The sequence below is a fragment of the Phyllosticta citribraziliensis genome (assembly GCF_038025025.1).
Source record: "Phyllosticta citribraziliensis strain CPC 17464 chromosome Unknown J3D65scaffold_1, whole genome shotgun sequence".
Taxonomy (NCBI): Eukaryota; Fungi; Ascomycota; class Dothideomycetes; order Botryosphaeriales; family Phyllostictaceae; genus Phyllosticta; species Phyllosticta citribraziliensis.
The window spans coordinates 2,654,560-2,673,024 of NW_027117338.1; the positions used below are offsets into that span (position 1 = coordinate 2,654,560).

The window sequence follows — 18,465 nt, forward strand, 5'->3', positions numbered from 1 at the left end:
GGGACCCGGTCGTTCTATGATGGAGAATGACGTCAGGCAGTGCGATCAGGGCAGATTCCCATGCCCCCGACTGCAATTGCCATGCAACCAAGGGATCAATTGATGCACCTTTTGGCCCTCGGATTCTTACGTCTTTCTTGGTCGATCTTTTTTAACATTTCTCTGTGCCGCTAGCTTGGTCCGTCAATGGTCCGCCACTCTCGATCAAATCCTCTGCGCTCTCAACGCTTCATTGCCACCACACACCGGCACTCCACCTGTTGACTCTTCACTGTTACAGCTACAATGCACAAATACCAGTCTCGTGGTGATGAGACCACTGGCTTGAGCGAGTGGAAGAAGCGGGCGCCGTACAGAATCCACGAACCAAACGAACACTTCGAGGTCAAGTACGAGGCCAACTGCCACTGCGGCCGCGTCCACTACCAGCTCAATCGCGCCCAACCTCTCGACTCGAAGCTGTGCCATTGCACCACTTGTCAGACTCAGCACGGTACATGTTCACGCGCCTTTCGCGAGGGAGCTTGGGTTGCTAACTTGATGCCCGTCCTCAGCTGCTCCCTTCCAATGGGCCGCCATTTTCCACAAGGAAGACATCAACTTTGTCAATGGACACCACGACCTCGAGTGGTACGATCCGACCGCCAAGTCTATCGAACACAAGCTCCCGTGCAAAGTCCGCTGCTCCTACTGCCATTCGCCCATCATGGACGAAGGCCGCAACATGATACTTCTGTTTCCTAGTTTGATACATTTCAAAACGGTCGAGGATAGGCTGAACTTCAAGCCTAGATGCCACATGTTCTACAACCAACGCGTCATCGACGTAGGTAGATCGTGATTTACGCGATTGCCGTCGTTCGGGTATGGCTAACATGAGCAGATTCCGGACGGGCTGCCCAAGTGGGATGGCCTCAAAGACGATGGCAATTTGATTGAGGACAGTCCGCCCGAATTGATTCGCGAGGTCGAGCGCAAGCGGGAGGAGGAAGGCGAGGAGAGGCTCCAGAAGGGCGAGAATGCATAGGCGATGATGGGCACGAAAGGATTTGGTAGAGTGACGACACTGACGGACACGAAAAGCAAATGTACTGTAGTTGATGAATGAAATGACAAAGTCTCAGTTGGTAGTCTCGGGTCGGCCAGGTGCGGCGGGGTTAGGGGAGTGAGGGAGGCAGGCAAGGTCCCGCGGGGACCTGAGTGACGCGATGCCGACCGACTGGGCAGTTCCCGGACCCGTCACGTCGCGTCCGCCTCGAACTGGTTGCCGCGTGCCAAACACCATCTCCCCGTCCAAGTGACAACTATGGCAGCACGCTCTTTTCCAGGCCTTTCGGACGTGGCAATCGTGTAATGGCAAGGCCGGCGAAGCCCAAGTCCATCAAGCGACCGCGCGACTATTCACCATCTCCATCAACAACATCGCCCAAACGACAGAAACGACGGGGCCGAGGTAGACCACCCAAACGCGTCGATCCCTCCACTGCCCCAGACAAATTCTTTCCCGCGAGGGCCATACTCGACGAGGATACGTTCGCCAGGAAGTACTTGGTCGATTGGGAAGGCTTGGACCCTACCACCGGCGAGCCTTTTGAACCAACCTGGGAACACTACGAATTCTGCACCGAGGACTTGATCGACGAGTGGGAGCAGCAACAATATCAAGCCGAGCATCTTCATTCTGGCACCGACAGCGACCAGGAAAGCCTCTGTGCGCCCAGCTCTCAAGGGCCCATCCGTTTTCAGAGGAACCGCATCAACAGACTGAGCTCGAGCTCGAGCCCACCTTTATCCGAGCCCCCGGACGTGATCCCCGTCGGAAGAAGCCCCGTAGTCATCCCCTCTCGTTTGACAACATCTCAACTGCTCGAATACCAATATATCTCGTCTCAAGAGCTGAGTGCTCTGTGTGTTCCAGAATCCTCTCAATTGAACGGCTCTGGCAAAAGCATCGGCCATCAAAGCCAGGCGGGCGACGTCTTCCATAGCACCTGTGGTACTCAAGCATCCTCTACTGTCTGGGAAACGCCAGCCAGGCCTCGCCGCTTCAGTACAACTGCCTTCGTCTCCGACTCACAGTCTTGGGGCGTACCGTCCGACCACATACCATCAACTCAACCAAGTCTTGGTGACGTAGGCACTGCAGACAGGGTAAGTAATCAAAGTGATATTCGGATTCATCGAATGGTCCTGCACAGGACCAGCCGGCTCTTCATGTCCTATGTTCACCTTTTGCCCTCGGCACTCCATGCTCTCCGCTTTTGACTCTGTTTCCTGCCTTGCTTGCATCCAAACCCGACCCACACAGAGTTGGCAGCACCCGAGCTAATCAGCTTACAGAGGACAACATCGGGCTCACAGCTTAGTTGTCCCTTTGCCGCAGCCGACTCTGGACACTCTCTTCAGCATTGCTTGTTGAATTCGTCAGCTGTCATTCCCGAAACTCAACTCTTGGCCACAACTCAAGAATCCAACGCTTTGGTATCGTCTGGCTCCAAGGCAGCGCCCTCACCTGGCCTCCCATCTACTCAAAAAGACATCCAAGACTTTGCTGGGCGACCGTCGAATACTGAGGAAGCCTCAGCGGCAGCCCGTGGAATTTCAACCGTTGGACGACATTCTGAAAACGACGAACGCCAACTTCAACAAGACACCATTAGCAGCTCACACACATTTGGACCAGTTTCACCCTTGGTAACTTCTGTCCAAGATCAGAGGAACAACCAAAGGTCCACGGCTCCGGTCGTCTTTCCTGACGTCAACCTCGAGGGTTCTACCGAAAGGCACATTCTAGTCTCATCGCCCACACTCGACAGCACTGATACGCGATCACAGCCTCATCTTAGTCTTGATTTCCAGAACGAGGGCTGGTGCCAAACTACTGGAGCTTCTCAGCGGGAACTTGGTGGAACATTCACTCAACGGCCTACTTACGCTCAAGAGCAGATTCCGGCAATAAAGGGCTGCCAATCTGGGAAGGTCACTCACCAAGCCCATCAAACGCCGACTCTGTCCAATATAAACAAGTCGGACAAACTTCGTGGAGTTGGGAGGTCTTGCGCGAGTTCTTGTGCAACGGCCTCGCAAAAGCCCGAGGGAACTCCGAGGCCTAATCCCTCGGTCACCAACCTTACCCAGTCCTCAGAAATCGAGACACGCTTCTCAACATTTGAACCCGAGGTCGACTTGAACGATCCGCGCCCATCATTGATTGCCCCTTCTGTGACAGAACTGCCTGGCACTTTCCCATCAATTCTCTACGACCCAACGCCCCCTCTTCAACAAAGCCGCTCGGACTTGGAGACCTACGCCACAAGCCTGCCCCATTCAGGCGCACAAGCTTCTCCATCAACTATTGCTCTGACAGAAAGCATAATTCCGAAAGCCTCGCCAAGCTCCTCTCTCAGGCGCTCTCAGTACCTTTCAGGTGTTCAAAGCCACCAGGCCATTCCAGAGGATAGCGCCAGCCAAAGGAACCCAATTCCATCGACGATATCGCGACGGGCTAGAAGCCTGACTAGGTCGGCAGATCCTTGGAACGAGTCATCAGTCTTCTCTTCTGGGTTGGAGCTTATCCGACGAAGAACTTTGAACGGATTCGGGGACAGACCGTCACAAAGTCGCCTCTCAACAAACAGATCTGCATCTTATTCAGCAATCATGAGTTGTTCACCCTCTCGCCCTTCTGCACAAGAAGGGCAGGGTATTCTAGACTCGCGTGATATTGACACGACACAGTCTGAATCCACACATCAGCATGATTCAACTGGAGATACAGACATGCCAGATGTTGAAGGTGCAATGCCAACCGGAGATGATGGCTGCGAAGACGGTGATCTCGAAGCGTTGGTAGCCACGCCCTACACTGCTCAACGAGAGTATCTAGTCGGCCTCTCGATGGAAGGTGTCCAAGGAAACCAGTACAGGACCACAATGAACTTTGAGAGCAAGAAAATCGTCGCATTTACCGAAGGCGACAGCCAAGAGGCGGAGTCTATGGCAAAAGAGGCAGAGCAGCTTCTCACGGATGTACGCAACATCCTCACTCACGTCGACCTTCACTTCCGATCCGCCGATGCTCTGACCCAGCACGAGAACTCGGATACCGAAGCAGCAGAGTGGTCCAAGAATGCAGCTGCGAAGTTCCGATTTCTGGGACATCTGTTTGAGCGCCTCCGCTGGGAGCAACGGCATATCGTGCTGATTTCGAGACCCGGTGAGATCCAAAATATAGTGGAGACTTTTGTCAGAGGCAGCAAGATCCAGTACGCTGCTGACAACAGTGGCGACGATGACCTGGCTGGATTCAAGATCCAGGCCGACTGGCCACATGGGAAGCTGCTTGTCACAATCCTGAACTCCGAGTCTGACGTCTCTGAGCACGACTCCGCGGACCTCATGATTTCGCTCGATCCCACTTTGGATTTGGACACGTTTCCAATTTTGCGCATCAGGGAAGCAATGAATTCCTCCTTAGTACTTCCCGTCATCACACCCATCATCACGAATTCTCTGGAACACATCGATCGCTGCATCCCACCGACAATCAAGGGCGTCCGTCGTATGCAGCTTCTGGTGAGATTCATGGCGGAGTTAAGAAACCGAGCTGGACGCGTCGATGAAGGTTCAATGGTCGACCGTGCTGCAGAAGCTGTCGCGCAAGCCCTGGTCGCAGAGGAAGCGACTGACGAGGAGGGAAGGAAGGGTTTTGATGTCTTGACTACTGTCGGTTCGGTTGCGGACCTTGTTAATACCCAGGGCGGCTCTATATCGCCGCTGTCCATCTCTTCTGCGAATCCTCAAAGCACCTCGGAGACCCCGGGGCCTTCTAAGAGGCAGTTGGTAAGTTTAATACATGGTGATGCCAAGTCAACTACTAACACAGCCTCAGGAGGATGGAGACGAGGGGCCTGCAAAGCGCGTGAAAACGTGAGTCATTCTGAGAGAAATTGAATTGGTTTCCTTCGCAATGGCGCAAAGATACTGACGCCAGCTGTAGGGACGAGACCAAGTCCAACATGAAGTCAAAGCATCAGTCTCTCCGTGAAGACCTGGCGTACACAAAACATCGCCTTGAGGAATTCGAAAGAGCACTGGAAGAGTGTCAAGCGACGAATGAGGATCAGAAGGACGTCATCCTGGGCCTCCGTCAAGAGCTTTCGGACAACAAGGCCGAGGTCGCCAAGGCGTCGGAACGCATCGAGAAGCAAACCGACATCATCTCCAAACTCAAAGAAGATAAGGTCACTCTCGAGGAATCGCTCGCCGAGGCCCGCACCGCCCTCGAAACTTCCGCCATCCCGGAGATCGCGCAGCAAGAGCGCGTGCGGCGGGAGCGCGATGAAGCCCTCAAGAGCGTGGAGAAGCTCAAACGCGCGCAGGAGAATCAGAGCCGGGAAATGGACTTTATCCGCGAGCAGTACCAGTCGGCGTCGAGCTCGGCGGCCGAGTGCTCGGCCGAGAAGAACAGTCTCACGCAGCGAGTGCGCGACCTGGAGCGCATGGTTGCCAGCGAGGTGGAGCGGGCCAAAAAGCTCAGTATGAGCTCGGCCAACAAGGCCTGGCGAGACGAGGTCGATAAGCTGCAGGCGCAGCTCAGAGACCGCGACGACATGATTCGGCGCCAGAGTGAGGAACTCAAGACTATGCGGCCCAGGCAAGGCGTGGGGACCCGTGCGGGTAGTGTCCCTAGGAGCCCGAGGATCATGGGTGGTGGTCCGGGAAGTCGAGGCGGTAGCCCTGCGCCGAGTGGGCTTGGTGGAAGGGTCGAGAGGCTGAGGAACCTGAATGCGTGAGGTGTGATAGACAAGGTTCGGGTTCCATTCAGGAGGAGTTGACTGGGTCGTTTGCTTGCATTCGCCGCGCTTGGAGGGTAGGCACCGAACTCACATGCAGCAGAATGGCGATTGGGAAACTAGATTCTAGGGCGTTGGCCGCTTTGCTATCGGAAATGGAGTACCTTTGGCGCTTCCATATCACTTTTCGGATATTCTTCCTTTGCCGCACCACATTCTGTACGACGCAGAATCCATGCATCCGTTCATTAGCTCATCTGTCATAGTGGGTGTCGGAAGAGATCAGACTCCCACAGTCTAGCTGCGGCGATGAAGGACTGCTTCTTCAGCATAAACATAGAGGTACATAAATGCTCCCTGAGCACGTGCGTCACAGCGAATGAATGCCCCTTAAGGGCAATCATGGAATTGAATGAATGCTCCCTAGGACGCACTTATATTGCCCGGAGGTCTAATTTCTTTTTTCGACACCCACTGTGCTCTCTATTCTAAGCCACCGCCCTCCAACAGCGCCACCTAAAACGTCTTAAGAGGTGCGGGAGCCTCCTTCATCAAGGTAGGGACCACACCCATCGTCTCGCCGCTCTCCGCCTTTTCAATGGTAGCTTTGTACGCAGGCCTCTCACCGACACGCGCCAAAAAGGCCAGGATACCGTCGTAGCCCTCGAGAGAAAACGGGCAAAACAGGCGCATGGTAGTAACGTCAAACGCACACATGATGTCAGCGGCCGTGAACTCGTCGCCAGCCAACCAGGTGCTCTGGCGCAGGCGGTCGTCGAGCATCTTGAGCGCCAGGTCGACGCGGGCCTGGAGGGCCTGGACGATGGGGTTTTCGGACGCGACGACGCCGGCGAAGCGCATGAACATGGGCGTCTGGATCGTCGGCTGCAGCGTGCCAATGCCCCAGTGGAACCAGAAGATGTAGTCGGTGTAGTTGGGCGCGCTGGGCGGGACCGACAGCCGCCCCGATGCGTGCTTCGTCATGAGGTACTCCATGATGGCGGCCGACTCGGACATGCAGAGCGCTCCGTCTTGCATCACGGGCGCGGTGCCGGCTGGGGAACTGCGCGTTGAATTGCCCTCTTAGCTGTCGTTGTTCGGTTTTCATCATCGGGGTCGCGTGACGAACATGGCTTTCAGTTCCGGCGGCGCAAGGAGCGTTTGTCTGTCGCGCTGGTAGATTTTGAGTTCGTATGGGACACCGAGCTCTTCGGCGAGCCATACTACTCGCTCGGATTGCGATCTCTGCAGGTGGTGGATGGTGATGGTCATTTTGATGACTGTCGATTGGATTCAAGTTGCGTGATGCACGGGGGCGACTACATGGTGGGCAGTACTGGAATATTTGTAGTCGGAACAAGGGGGAGCCATGGCCATGAATGCTCCCAGGTCGAATCGGGTGGATGGAGGCGACAAACACCACCAGGCGCGTCATCGACTGCCGGGTACTTTGTTGCCGAGTCCGTTGTGGGGTTGCTTATGTAAATATGGCCCACATCAGACGAGCTGGACTGCTGGAGATGCCGGTGATAAGTACGGAATAGCGTAGAAGCTAAGAACGGTCGAGCCCTTTCTCATAGACTAATTCTTGCCCGGGGGAGGTGGTGGAGGAGGACCTGAGGTCTTTGTGGGAGTCCTCTTGAAAACGTTGGCAAACGGCGCCAGGAAGACGCGCGCGAACCACGGAGTCGCCCATATGCTGAGCAACAGTCGAGCAGGTAGTAGAGCTTTGGTGATTGCCCAAGCCGTCCCAATTTCCACGAGGAGCTTCATGGTGCCTCCTCGCGGGGCCAAGTCTCTTTCTCCGCCTTCGTGCCTGAGTTCCTGCTCCGCTTCCGCCTCCGCCTCTTCCTCGATCCAGCCCTTCTTCCGGAAGTACCGCCCAAAGCGCTCGACGCCCTGCTGGACCCATACACCCTCCGCAAGAGAGGATGGCAGCCAGTTGCCGTAATGGAAGGTCGCAGCAAGACCGACCAGGGGAACAATGGCCGTTATCTCATGCAGAATGAGAAACGCAGTCACATGAGTGAGGGGAGCTGAGCGAAGCGGTAGGAGATAGGCCTGAAGTCCCCGGGGCACTGGAAGCGTCGTTTTAGAAGCCACATTTCACGCATGATGATTTTAACAGCTCACAATGATGTTTGCGAGTGGATGGAGATGACTTACGGCGGGAGATGATACGATCCAGGCGCGACTGCTTACGCGCGGCCGCGGATGCGGATGCGGACTCTGACGGTTTCGTGGAATGTGCGCATCGCTGCCGCAGAGAATTTCGAATTGGTCGCAAGTTTCGCAATGGGGAAAGCTTCGACTTCAGCATTTTTGTTTGTGTTGTGGAAAAGTACATGGACGAAGCAGGCTGATGCTTGTGTTTTGGCCGCAAAGGGAGGGGGCGTCTTGGCAGCTCGCCGGCAAAAAAACACCTCAGCACTAAGCCCCCTCGCCCCCCCTACTCCCCAAGTTTCTAAGCCAAATTTACATGCCATTCTGCTTCCTCGCCTCGAATACGTCCCCATGCTATGCGACCTAGTAATGAACTGGGGCATGGGGCATTGTTCGCTGACATGAGAGCAGGCAAACTGCTAACCCGGCGCCATCAAACCTTCAAATCAAATTTTGCCGCCTCATTCCTCCAGCAGCAAGTTCCAAAGCGCTTCAGGGTCAATGTAATCGTGGTGGATTACATTGACCAGCCAGTAATCGTCGAGAATGTGCTTCAACAGCTGTGCCGTAGCCGAACGTGGCGGGTAGATGTGTCGCCACTCCCTCCAAATGCCAAAGGCTTCTTCAAGCCATGCCTTGAAGGACACAGCCTCTATTATCGTTGGCGTCACGATTTCCTTGCCCGCAAACGAGCCCCAGGTGACGGGATTGACAGACTCCGTGTCCGACGCCGCAAAATCACCTGCGTAGTTCCCTGCAAAATAGCTTACGTCTGAATGTTGATCCAACTTGGCTTGCAGCTTCTGCCAGTCTGCATTGGGAAGGAAAAACTCCACAAAAGGCTAGAAACAGTCAGCGTGATAAGATTTAGAATACGTGTGAGCATCGCACCTTTTGAAAGACGTATCCATTCTTCGGTCCCCAGCCATATACGGGATCTGTGCTCTTGACGCCGTTCACGGCCGGCTGACTAGCCACGGACCACCATCCTTTGCCGATGAGCTTCAGGAGCTGATCTCGGATGGTGTTGGTCTCTTCGTTGAGGTCTTCTTCGCTCCATGGAATCGCCTCCAGTTCGCCGGTGATGTGGCGCCGGAAGATTTCAGAAATGTCCTCGGACGAGACGGGATACTTCCACAGCTTGATGGCTTGCGGGATGGAGACATGCAACGACACGCCGTAGCCGTCAATTTCACCGTAAGCTGTCAATGTGTTAGCAAGCTGTGGCACACGCGCAGAATGTGCCGCTCTCATGGTTCTGTCAAGAATTACCTGGCGATCTCGCATCTCCCCATCTTCCGTTGGGAAAGTCGTCCCACGTTGCCTCACGGCCCAAAGAGCCCTCCCCTTCAGAGATAGCAAGGGTGTTAGCCCTTGTCATGACCTTGTCTTGGGGAATGCCAGCTTCGTCTTCCAGGGCCTCGTAGCTCTTGTTGCTGGACATGGACGCCCGTTCCACCACCACCCGGTTGTGAGGCGTCGAGTTGGCCGAGGAGAGTTTTCTTCTGTGCTCCTGCTGCACTCGCAGCGAATCAGGCGGCGAATCTCCATTCGGCGCAATGTCTTCAAGAGTGATTGCCTCTTCGACGTCCTTTTCGGGAGTCGAAGGAGGTATCAACTGGCATCGCTCAACAACATGTGCCACGGCCTTTTCCAGATTCAGCGTATAGAAATGAAATCCTCTGCGGCCTGTCGAATCTTTTTCCCGAATAGCTCCAATGATTTCGCTAATGATGTCGACACCGACACTCTTCACAGCCTCATCGTCGCCCTTCACTTGGTCCAGGCGCGAAAGCATGTCGGGTGGAAGTTTGGCGTGGCTCAATTTGGTGGTGCGCCTCAAAATCTGGTAGCTTTGGATTGGCATGAGACCAGGGATTATGGGAATGGTTTTGAAGACGCCCGAAGGGTGGCTGCGTAGCGTCTCTTCGAAGCGCTCATAGGCATGAACATCGAAGAAGAGTTGAGTCATGATGAAGTCGGCGCCAGCCCTTGTCTTCTCTACCAGATAAGGAAGATCGAAGTTGGGATCCTGGTGCTCTGGATGCGACTGGTCCGAGTGACCTTCTGGGTATGCCGCGACACCAATGCAAAAGTAATCCCCGTACTGTTTGCGAATGTACCTGACCAAGTCAATGGCCCAGACAAAGTCGTTGTTGGAGTCGTTGACCGCGTCGACCTTTTCCGCCTGTCCACCTTCGCGATATTCTTCACTCCTCGGAGGGTCGCCGCGCAGGGCTAGAATGTTGCGAATTCCCAAGGCTTTGGCCTGCTCGAGTGCCTCGTCTACTAATGAGCGACTCATGTTTGTGCAGGTAAGATGCAGGCATGTCGTGAGGTTCAGTTGGCGCTGGCATATTTCGGCGAGTTCGAGAGACTTGGAAGCAGTGCTACCGCCAGCACCCCAGGTGACGGTCACGAAGAGCGGTCGCAGCGCCGTTGCCATGCGCTCAAGGCGGGTTTGGAGATTGGCGAAGCCCTTGGAGGTGGGTTAGCTGAGCAGGCGGACAACGGGTGACGGGCAGCAAACCATCTGGGTCTTCGGCGGGAAGAACTCGAGAGAAAAGTAGTTGGCATCTTTGGACAAGGCATTGATCTTGTCTGTGATCTTGTCCATGACGGGATTGTACCAGTCCGATGCTGGTGTCGTTGGAGCAGTCGGGCCATCGCGGTGGGTGGTGTTCTATTTCTCGGGGCGGCGGCGTGGGGCTCTCGCCGCCGACAATCATTGACAATCGGATGCCGTGCTAGTGACGAATCGTCCCTCGGCACTGCTACAAGCTCTTTATTGCCGACCGCATGCAAAACAACAATGGTTTTTTTTTTCTCTCTAATGACGAGATGATGTGTCTAGCCTAGTACACGCGCGTTGCCTTTTCCCTTTTTTTGCATGTCCGCGTTCCAATGCGGTGCCAATCAAGCTCCCAGCCCTACGAGGCCTGTCCGGAGCCTCCCCGACTTGCGTCCTTTTGTCTGTACAGGAAATATTGAACAAAAACGCCAGCATCGAGCAGCAAAGTGCCAAAGCTGCCCAGCAGCCAGCTCAGATTTACAAGAATGTATCTGCTGTAAATGCTCCCCGCTTCTCCTGGCAGACATTGCCCATTGTTTCCGCGGCAGTGCGGCTCATAGGCAAGAATCGAGATGACATAAGTCAAATTTCCAAGACAAGCAAATATGAAGAAGAGCATGCTAATGCCATCGGTGCTCTGGCGTTTGTAGTTGAGGTACAGCTGTGGCAAGCGGGACCCAAGATACAAAACGCAGCAGATGTAACCACCGATCTGACCTGGAATGTTGAAGTGCAGCGTGTCCGAGTCGTTGGCAGCGGTGCCGCTTGATTGCGGTTTATAAGTGAAATACCAGCCCAGGAAGCCAGCGAGGCAGACCAAAACGACAGCCGCCAAATTGAAAAGCACAGCTTTTACGGCCGAAGAAGGACCCGACGTAGCGGCAGCCGGCGGCGGATGATCAACAAGAGGCGTGGCGGGGGAGAGGTGTGTTCCGTCGGTCAGCAGCCGCTCGGTGAAGGAGTGGAATGATGAACGTCGGCCGCCCTCAACATGCTCGATGCCATGTCTCTCGTCAGAGCGAGGAAGAAGATGCGATGTCTCGGTGGGGTCTCTCGGCGGTTCTTCGTCGTCGCGTTCTTTGACCGTGTCGCTCAGTGTAAAGCCCTTGTAGTAGAAGCATTGAGCCAGCAAAACGATGTCGGCGAGCGTGTAGTAAACGGCCAAGATGATCTGGGCTTGCGTTAGTCGGCGACTTGGATTGCGCGTCGGCGAATGAAAATTACCATTGTTGGCAACACGCGTTGCAGGACAGCTCCGATGATGTTGAAGACATCTCCGGCCAGCCAAACCACGATGAAAACCACCGACAGGCCCTCTGCGGAGCTGCGCCGGAAGTTCTCAATGATTTGGGGCGAAAAGACGACTACCCAGCAGGCAATGGATATCGAGCCCATGATGCCGCTGAGGGCGGCGACATCGAGAGTGATGGCCTGCGACGGTGGAAACATGGTCGGGCGACGAGGGCTCTTGGGCGAGCAGATGAGTCGCGAGTCTAGGGCGGTTGAAAAGAGCGACGATGCGATGGCGCCCTGGTTGTTGAGAAGTGGGCGCCGAAGGACAAGGTTGGGAGAGGAGTCATCATGTTAACGGCCTTCACTGACCTGACGGCGCTTGGTTTCTTCAGGCACATGGGTGCCACGGACCGATACCGGCGTCAGACGTCAGACCCTTGGCCATGTACCCCTGACGAAAATCCGGGGTTGGAGCAAGCCCACAGAGCAGAGCCTCACATGCGCCTGCCGTGCCGTCACACCACAAAACCCTCTAGTCGCTTTATTCTCTAATATGTATTGTTGGAAGATAATTGCACCCCCAGATGCCATGGAATCACTCGTCTTGCGTCTACAGGTTGTTGTCCTTTTTGAACTTGTCCCATGCCTCGTTCAGCGTCGCGAACACCGACGCGCTGATCATCTTTTGCTCGGTTGTCGCATTCTGCGGGATCTGTACACATTGCTGTTAGCTACCTCTCAAAGGCACCGTGTTTCCGAGACTGACCTTATCTGGGTGGACCTTTGCAATGGCCTTCATGTATACAACCTTGACCTTGTTTGGCATGATCAAGTCTTGCATGCCGACCTTTTTCCATCCGGCATCAGCCCACAAAACGCTGTCGAGCGAACCAAGCAGTGCCCGCAAATTGTCCGCCTTCCCTCCTTTCCATGCCACGAGCTTGGCCTCCACTTGATCGGATAATGCAAACTTCTCGTCGTCTTCCTTCTCGGCCGCCTGGTTTGCCTCGCGCAGCTTTTTGACGGCTTGCGCCGAGGCTGCTGTCGAGACTGCCGGTTTCGCACTCCTCGCTGGGGGCTTCTTGGCCGCCACCGACGGCTTTGGTGTGTTCGTCCTGCTTTGTGGCACACTGCCCTTCCCGGCTGCCTTTTCACAACGATTACGTCCCTGGATGCTGACAGCGCCACCGATGCCTGCCTCGACTGCCTCTTTCCACGAGTTGGCGGCCTCGTTCCACTTCTCCATGTGCTCCAGTCCTTCAGCCTTCCTCATCAAGGCTTTGCCAAAGAATTCCTTCATGTCCTTGTCTGCTTCAGTTCCGCCCATGACGATCTTCTCGTTCTCTCCGCGCGAGGGCCCAATGATGGAAAGAGCGGCATCCGCGTCCGCGACTGCCGCTTTGGGGTCACCGACCTTGATGTTTGTCAAAGCGCGATTACAGAGCGCCACGATTCTCGTAGGGTGCGTGGACGGCACCGGCCCCAGGGCGTCGGAGTAGGCCACAAGTGCCGCGGCATAGTCTCCCCGTTTGAACGCATCTGTACCCTTTTGCCTATGTGATGCAGATGCCGAGAGAGCCGATGGAGAAATTGCCGGCACTTGGCGCGGCGGTGCTTTTGGGCGCACAGGTGTCGGTGCTCTGACCGCAGACGGAGGCGCAGGCGAGGCCTTGGGCGAAAATGGGTTCCTGGAGGCGAATTGTGGCTCTGAGGTAGAAGCTGGATTGGCAGACACAGGTGAAGACGCTTGAGTAAAAAGATCTTGCTGGGGATTGGTCGCAGGCTGTTGCTTTTTCCGGCGCGCTGGACTCACATACGCCTGCGCCGACTGCTGCTCCACGGCTTCTCTGGTCAGTTTGGCAGGCCGTGTCGCACTCTGGGAATGAGAAGGAGTTGATGATCTGCTGGGAACTGGGGACCGGTTTTGTGTAGATTGAGGAGCTCGTCCAAGTTCGGGATTGGGGCTCGATCGCGCCGGCGGTTTTTGCCGTCTGCCCATGTCAGGTTCGAGCATCATAGCCTCATCAGTCGCCTCCTGCTGTCGGCGTCGTGAGGGCTCAGGACCTCTACTGTCCGAGCCGTTTGACGTAGCAGTCGCATCTCTCATCCACTTGGGCTGGTTCGGATCCGCGGGTTGGTCAAAGTCGGCAAGAGCCTTTTGCATCTTTTTCTGACCTTGCTTCCAGAGGCTGTTTGCCGACTTTAGAAAAGTTGTGCCGAATTCTTGCGCGTACTGCGCGACATCCCTTTCTTCGGTGGGCGTACGGCCATCTTGTCGTCTTTGGGAGCTTGATCGACTTCCCTGCTCCCGCATCCAAGCTGGCACAGCATCGCTAGTGTTGTCATCTCGGTTACTTCGCTTGGGTTCACGCGTACGCCTGGTCCCCTCTTCCGGTGCGAATGAGTTGTCCCGGCCCCCTTCTCCTTGCCTACGTTGTGATTTCTGTTTGGCCTCTTCATGTGCTTGATTCAGCAGGTAGCCGACAGCGGCTTGAATGTCAATGCCACCCTCGGTCCGAGCCAGGGCCTCAGCAGATTTGTCTGCCGGGAATCCCATATCTACCAGCTCTGTGACAGCTCTGTCTCGGGGATCGGTCTCGGATGCGGGCTGTTTCCTCCCTTGGCTCGCTCTGTCTTCCTGATGTGGCGACTCGACGGTTTGTCTGCGGACTTCAGCGACTGGTTTGCCCAGATCTCCCAGAATGTCGTCATCTTGTTCAGGAGGAGTTGGCTGCGGCGACGCCTGAGGCTTTGGCCTTGATGCCAGTTGGCCGAGTCCAAACGGGTCGTCATCGTCGTCATCAGCCAGTCCAGCGGACCCGTTGGCGGCAACGCCGCCGGTAGCATGGGAAATGTTGTTCAGGTTAGCAGCTGGGGAGCTGGAATGGTTGGCGCGGAAGTTCTGGAGGGTGTGGGGAACCGGGTAGTGGCTTGACGCATCCACCGGGGCCTCTGAGTTGAAGGCAGCCAGGATGTCGTCTTCATCTTGCGATTGCGGTGTCGAGCTTTGGTGGGCCGCGGCGATGTTGTTGTTGGTGGCAGAGGCAACAGAAAGATAGGCGGCGCCTGGACTTTGCGCGCCAGGTGTCGAGTTTGGAGTTGACCTGCCGCTGCCTAGATTGTCCCAGAAGGCAGCATCCTGAGGCCCAGGGCGGTTGTCGAGATGTTTCCATTGCCTCTCCTTTTCTAATTGCAACTGCCGTTGACGCTCCTGCAACGACAGGTTGTCGGAGGGCTTTGGCTGCTTAGGGCCGAGGAGGGACGAAAAGCTGTCATTGGCAGGGGCGGAGGTCTTCGGGGGAGCCTTGAGACCACGGAATACGGGCGTGACGGAGCGCGCGGAGAGGGGGCTCGATCGAGCAGAAGAGGGCGGCGGGTTGGTCAAGTTGGCGGAGTACGAGGGAGCAGTGGTGGTCGGGGCGGTGGGCTGCTGCGGGTTTTGGGTCGGTGCCTGCGAGTCCCAGTCGACGCTAATCAAATCATTCATGGCGTGTTCCCTGGGGGAGAGGGTGAGACATGCGAACGATGGCGGTGGGGCGGGAAGAAGAGGATGGCGAGGACAACAACGTTGGATGGTGGTGGTGGTGGTGATGATGGAGCGTGGTCAGAGCTGGCGGTCCGGTGCGGTGGCATGGAAGGAGAGGGTGGGTGAGGACAGGTCGGATGGGAATGCAGCACACATGCACGAAACAGAGAACACGAGGGACGACATGACATGAAGCAGGCAGGCAAACAGGGAGGACAATTGGTGTTGTTCAACACCGGACCCGTGGCCCGTCTACAGTATCTGTCAGGTCGGCCTCCCGTCGACGCGTCGGGTCGCTCTTCGCTCGGGGGACGGGAGCCAAGAGGATACATACATACATGTTTGGATGCATGTATGTAATGTACCTATGCAATGGATTTTCAGACCTCATTTGCAGGGCGCAACCCGAGGTCCCCGCGCGCGGAATCGGCTGGCCTTCCACCTCCACCTCGCCCTCTGCTCTGGGCGTGTATCGGCAATACACAGAGAGTAATCCAGTAGATCGATTAATTGATAGCTATATACGGTGCTCCATCCAATCTGCACTGCACCCATGAGCCTTGCCGTCGGCATGCCATGGCGCCGTCGCCCACCCACCCACAGGCAGCTCAACCTGCACCCGACGTCGACCTCGACCTCGACCTGACCTGATCTCGCGCTTCGGTTCTCGCCCTCGCCGCCGCCCTCCACGGCGTCCCAGCCAATCCCTTCCATTCTCTCTGCCTACTGCTCGCCTGGCTCATCTTCCCTCGTTCGCTCGTTACAGTACCAAATAATCCACCCACGGCCGCCATTCCCACTCCGGCCTCGTTTAATCGCCTCCCCTGGCTTCATCATATCTTTCCTCTTCTGCTGCTGCTTGCGGAGCCGACCGAATCTTCTGCTGATTCGCCCTTTGCTCCACCACCATCCCTCCCTGTGCTACGCTGCGCTACGCTCCCCACTCCCCATCGCGGCTTCACCTTCGACAAGCCGCCCTCACTTCCCCTCCCCCGCAGCATATATCCTCAAGCCATGGGAATCTTTAGCCGCCGCAAGGACAAGACTGACAAAGACACTTCCTCGACAACCTCCAACGGCTCCGTCAAACCTGTCAAATCTCTCAAACACCTCTCCATCAACGGCACCATGACGGCCAAGCCCCAGATCCCCGACATCCCGCTGCCAAAAGCTCCCGATCCTGCTCTCGACCCCGCCGGCTACCTTCGGAGCATCTACGCCGTCAGAGAGCGCTCCACATTGGTCCTCGACAAGGCAAAGGCCAACCAGCTCAAGCACTTCACCGTCGACCTGTCCAAGCTGTCAGACACGGCCGCCTATGTCGTCTCCATCATCAAGGTGCCTGTCTTGCCCCAAGCTCGAGTGCCCTTGCTGACGTCCCTTGCAGCGCGACTACGCCCCCGACTACTCCTCAATTCCTCCCCACGGCCGCTGGCAGCACTTTGAGGTTGGAGGCCGCCCCCGCATTGACCAGCTCATGGCTACATGGCCGTCCACGGTTGATACGCAAGAACGCGCGCGCCGCTTGATTGACCTGTTCCTCGTCTCGGTGCTGCTCGACGCTGGTGCCGGAACAAAATGGCAGTACAAGAGCAAAGAATCCGCCAAGTTTTACAGGCGCAGCGAAGGTCTTGCCGTCGCCAGCCTGGAAATGTTCAAGGCCGGTCTGTTCAGCAGTGACCCTTCTGAGCCCTGCAGAGTCGACAGTGCGGGCCTCAAAAAGCTCGACGTCAAGGCCATGGCTCGCGGTTTGCAGGTTTCTGAAGAGAATCCCATCGACGGTCTCGAGGGGCGCACCAACTTGCTCATCCGCCTTGGCGACGCGCTGCTTAATCAAGAAATCTTTGGCCTGACCGCTCGTCCTGGAAACATGCTCGGTGAGCGCGTTGAACCCTCCGCGAAGTTGACAAGCGCTGACAAGACTTGCAGACTATCTCCTTTCTCATCCCTCAACCCAGGCATCCTCCGTCCCCATAGTCCCTGTGCCGGTCTTTTGGAAAGTCCTCATGGACGGTCTTGCCCCCATATGGCCTGCTACGAGAACCCAGATTGACGGTGTATCACTTGGCGACGCCTGGCCTTGCTCCGTGATGCCTTCGCATCCTACTCAACCATGGGAGAACATTGTGCCCTTCCACAAATTGACGCAGTGGCTCACGTACTCGCTCATGGTTCCTATGAACAAGCTCCTCAAAGTCCACTTCGCAGGAGAGCATCTCATGACTGGCCTGCCCGAGTATCGCAACGGTGGCCTGTTCATCGACACTGGGCTCCTCACCCTGAAGCCCGAGGATGCAAAACGGGGCTTGGCGCAATACCAACAGAACGCCCAGGTCAAAGGCCAACCAAATGTCGAGGTTGTCCCCATGTTCGCCGCGGATGATGACGTAATTGTCGAATGGCGTGCAGTTACGGTCGGCTTTCTCGATGAGCTCCTCAGAGAGGTGAACACAATGCTGGGGCTGTCAGACTGTGACAAGTTGAGCTTGGCTCAGATGCTCGAGGCCGGAAGTTGGAAGGTAAGCTGGCCGGAACTGTTTCCCTCGTCAACCAGAACATTGCAAGCTAACTTCACCAAGGGTGGTCGAGAATTGGCCGAGGTTTCGAGACCTAACACCAAAGAGCCGCCAATCATGATCATGTCCGACGGGACAGTCTTTTGAATGATACCCCTCTACTAGATTCGTGTGAGCATCATTTTCTTCTTGCCTTTCTTCTTCATCCAAACTTTCCGGAAAAGGGTTCATCTTTTCATGGCCATTGATTGCGAGATTCTTCGCTCTGGTCCCAAAACACTCGTCTACCTAAGTCTTTTAGTCTCTGGCCTTTTCCTTCGAATGGTGGATCGTTATCCAATTCCTCTTTCTTCACATGCATATGGAACTCGGTAGAGCTTTAAGGGATAGTGTCTGCAAAGACAAGCCCTGTTGAGTAGAGGTTAGATTCTTTGGCGGCCAGAATGCTTCTTCTGGGTGAAACTTTGTCGACGGGTTCGTCGGGGGATTGGTCGATGTTGAGAAGCAATGTTTAGTTGCGCATGGCCAGCCGGATACAGTGAGGCAGATATATAGCATTGATAAATCGAGGCGAAAATCGAGCATGGAAATCGCTAGAGAGATTGTCTTAGACTGTCATGGAACATTTTGACCATGAAGCAAAAAGTCCGGCAGGGGTTG

The 18,465-nt window shown here is 55.7% G+C and overlaps 8 protein-coding genes across 8 annotated transcripts; 3 read left to right on the top strand and 5 right to left on the bottom strand.

The window, feature by feature from the left end:
* Positions 1-33: 33 nt before the first annotated feature.
* On the top strand, positions 34-1,074 carry J3D65DRAFT_43668 (Mss4-like protein). Its single transcript, XM_066796223.1, has 3 exons — positions 34-493; positions 555-826; positions 884-1,074. Exons 1-3 carry the CDS (start codon positions 286-288, stop codon positions 1,025-1,027), a joined length of 624 nt encoding a protein of 207 aa, XP_066660165.1. The 5' UTR covers positions 34-285; the 3' UTR covers positions 1,028-1,074.
* Positions 1,075-1,247: 173 nt separating this feature from the next.
* Positions 1,248-6,227, top strand: J3D65DRAFT_611261 (class II histone deacetylase complex subunits 2 and 3-domain-containing protein). The gene is made up of 4 exons (XM_066798889.1): positions 1,248-2,151; positions 2,341-4,842; positions 4,892-4,929; positions 5,000-6,227. The coding sequence occupies exons 1-4, from the start codon at positions 1,354-1,356 to the stop codon at positions 5,793-5,795; spliced, it is 4,134 nt and encodes a 1,377-aa protein (XP_066660166.1). The 5' UTR covers positions 1,248-1,353; the 3' UTR covers positions 5,796-6,227.
* Positions 5,928-7,221, bottom strand: J3D65DRAFT_44085 (glutathione S-transferase like protein). The gene is made up of 2 exons (XM_066796257.1): positions 6,925-7,221; positions 5,928-6,858 (listed from the first exon to the last, which is right to left on the bottom strand). The coding sequence occupies exons 1-2, from the start codon at positions 7,065-7,067 to the stop codon at positions 6,312-6,314; spliced, it is 690 nt and encodes a 229-aa protein (XP_066660167.1). The 5' UTR covers positions 7,068-7,221; the 3' UTR covers positions 5,928-6,311.
* Positions 7,222-7,376: 155 nt separating this feature from the next.
* On the bottom strand, positions 7,377-8,115 carry J3D65DRAFT_599542 (uncharacterized protein; the record flags this gene model as incomplete). The annotated part of the gene is made up of 2 exons (XM_066797905.1): positions 7,377-7,873; positions 7,962-8,115. The coding sequence occupies 2 exons, from the start codon at positions 8,113-8,115 to the stop codon at positions 7,377-7,379; spliced, it is 651 nt and encodes a 216-aa protein (XP_066660168.1).
* Positions 8,116-8,122: 7 nt separating this feature from the next.
* Positions 8,123-10,721, bottom strand: J3D65DRAFT_611270 (methylenetetrahydrofolate reductase-domain-containing protein). Its single transcript, XM_066798890.1, has 4 exons — positions 10,489-10,721; positions 9,231-10,437; positions 8,850-9,160; positions 8,123-8,800 (listed from the first exon to the last, which is right to left on the bottom strand). The coding sequence occupies exons 1-4, from the start codon at positions 10,573-10,575 to the stop codon at positions 8,420-8,422; spliced, it is 1,986 nt and encodes a 661-aa protein (XP_066660169.1). The 5' UTR covers positions 10,576-10,721; the 3' UTR covers positions 8,123-8,419.
* On the bottom strand, positions 10,722-12,275 carry J3D65DRAFT_611272 (PQ loop repeat-domain-containing protein). The gene is made up of 2 exons (XM_066798891.1): positions 11,755-12,275; positions 10,722-11,701 (listed from the first exon to the last, which is right to left on the bottom strand). Exons 1-2 carry the CDS (start codon positions 11,977-11,979, stop codon positions 10,889-10,891), a joined length of 1,038 nt encoding a protein of 345 aa, XP_066660170.1. The 5' UTR covers positions 11,980-12,275; the 3' UTR covers positions 10,722-10,888.
* J3D65DRAFT_655154 (uncharacterized protein) lies at positions 12,276-15,562 on the bottom strand. Its single transcript, XM_066802489.1, has 2 exons — positions 12,530-15,562; positions 12,276-12,475 (listed from the first exon to the last, which is right to left on the bottom strand). Exons 1-2 carry the CDS (start codon positions 15,248-15,250, stop codon positions 12,374-12,376), a joined length of 2,823 nt encoding a protein of 940 aa, XP_066660171.1. The 5' UTR covers positions 15,251-15,562; the 3' UTR covers positions 12,276-12,373.
* A 264-nt stretch (positions 15,563-15,826) lies between these two features.
* J3D65DRAFT_611277 (uncharacterized protein) lies at positions 15,827-18,405 on the top strand. The gene is made up of 4 exons (XM_066798892.1): positions 15,827-16,627; positions 16,677-17,166; positions 17,219-17,808; positions 17,869-18,405. Exons 1-4 carry the CDS (start codon positions 16,304-16,306, stop codon positions 17,950-17,952), a joined length of 1,488 nt encoding a protein of 495 aa, XP_066660172.1. The 5' UTR covers positions 15,827-16,303; the 3' UTR covers positions 17,953-18,405.
* Positions 18,406-18,465: the final 60 nt, after the last annotated feature.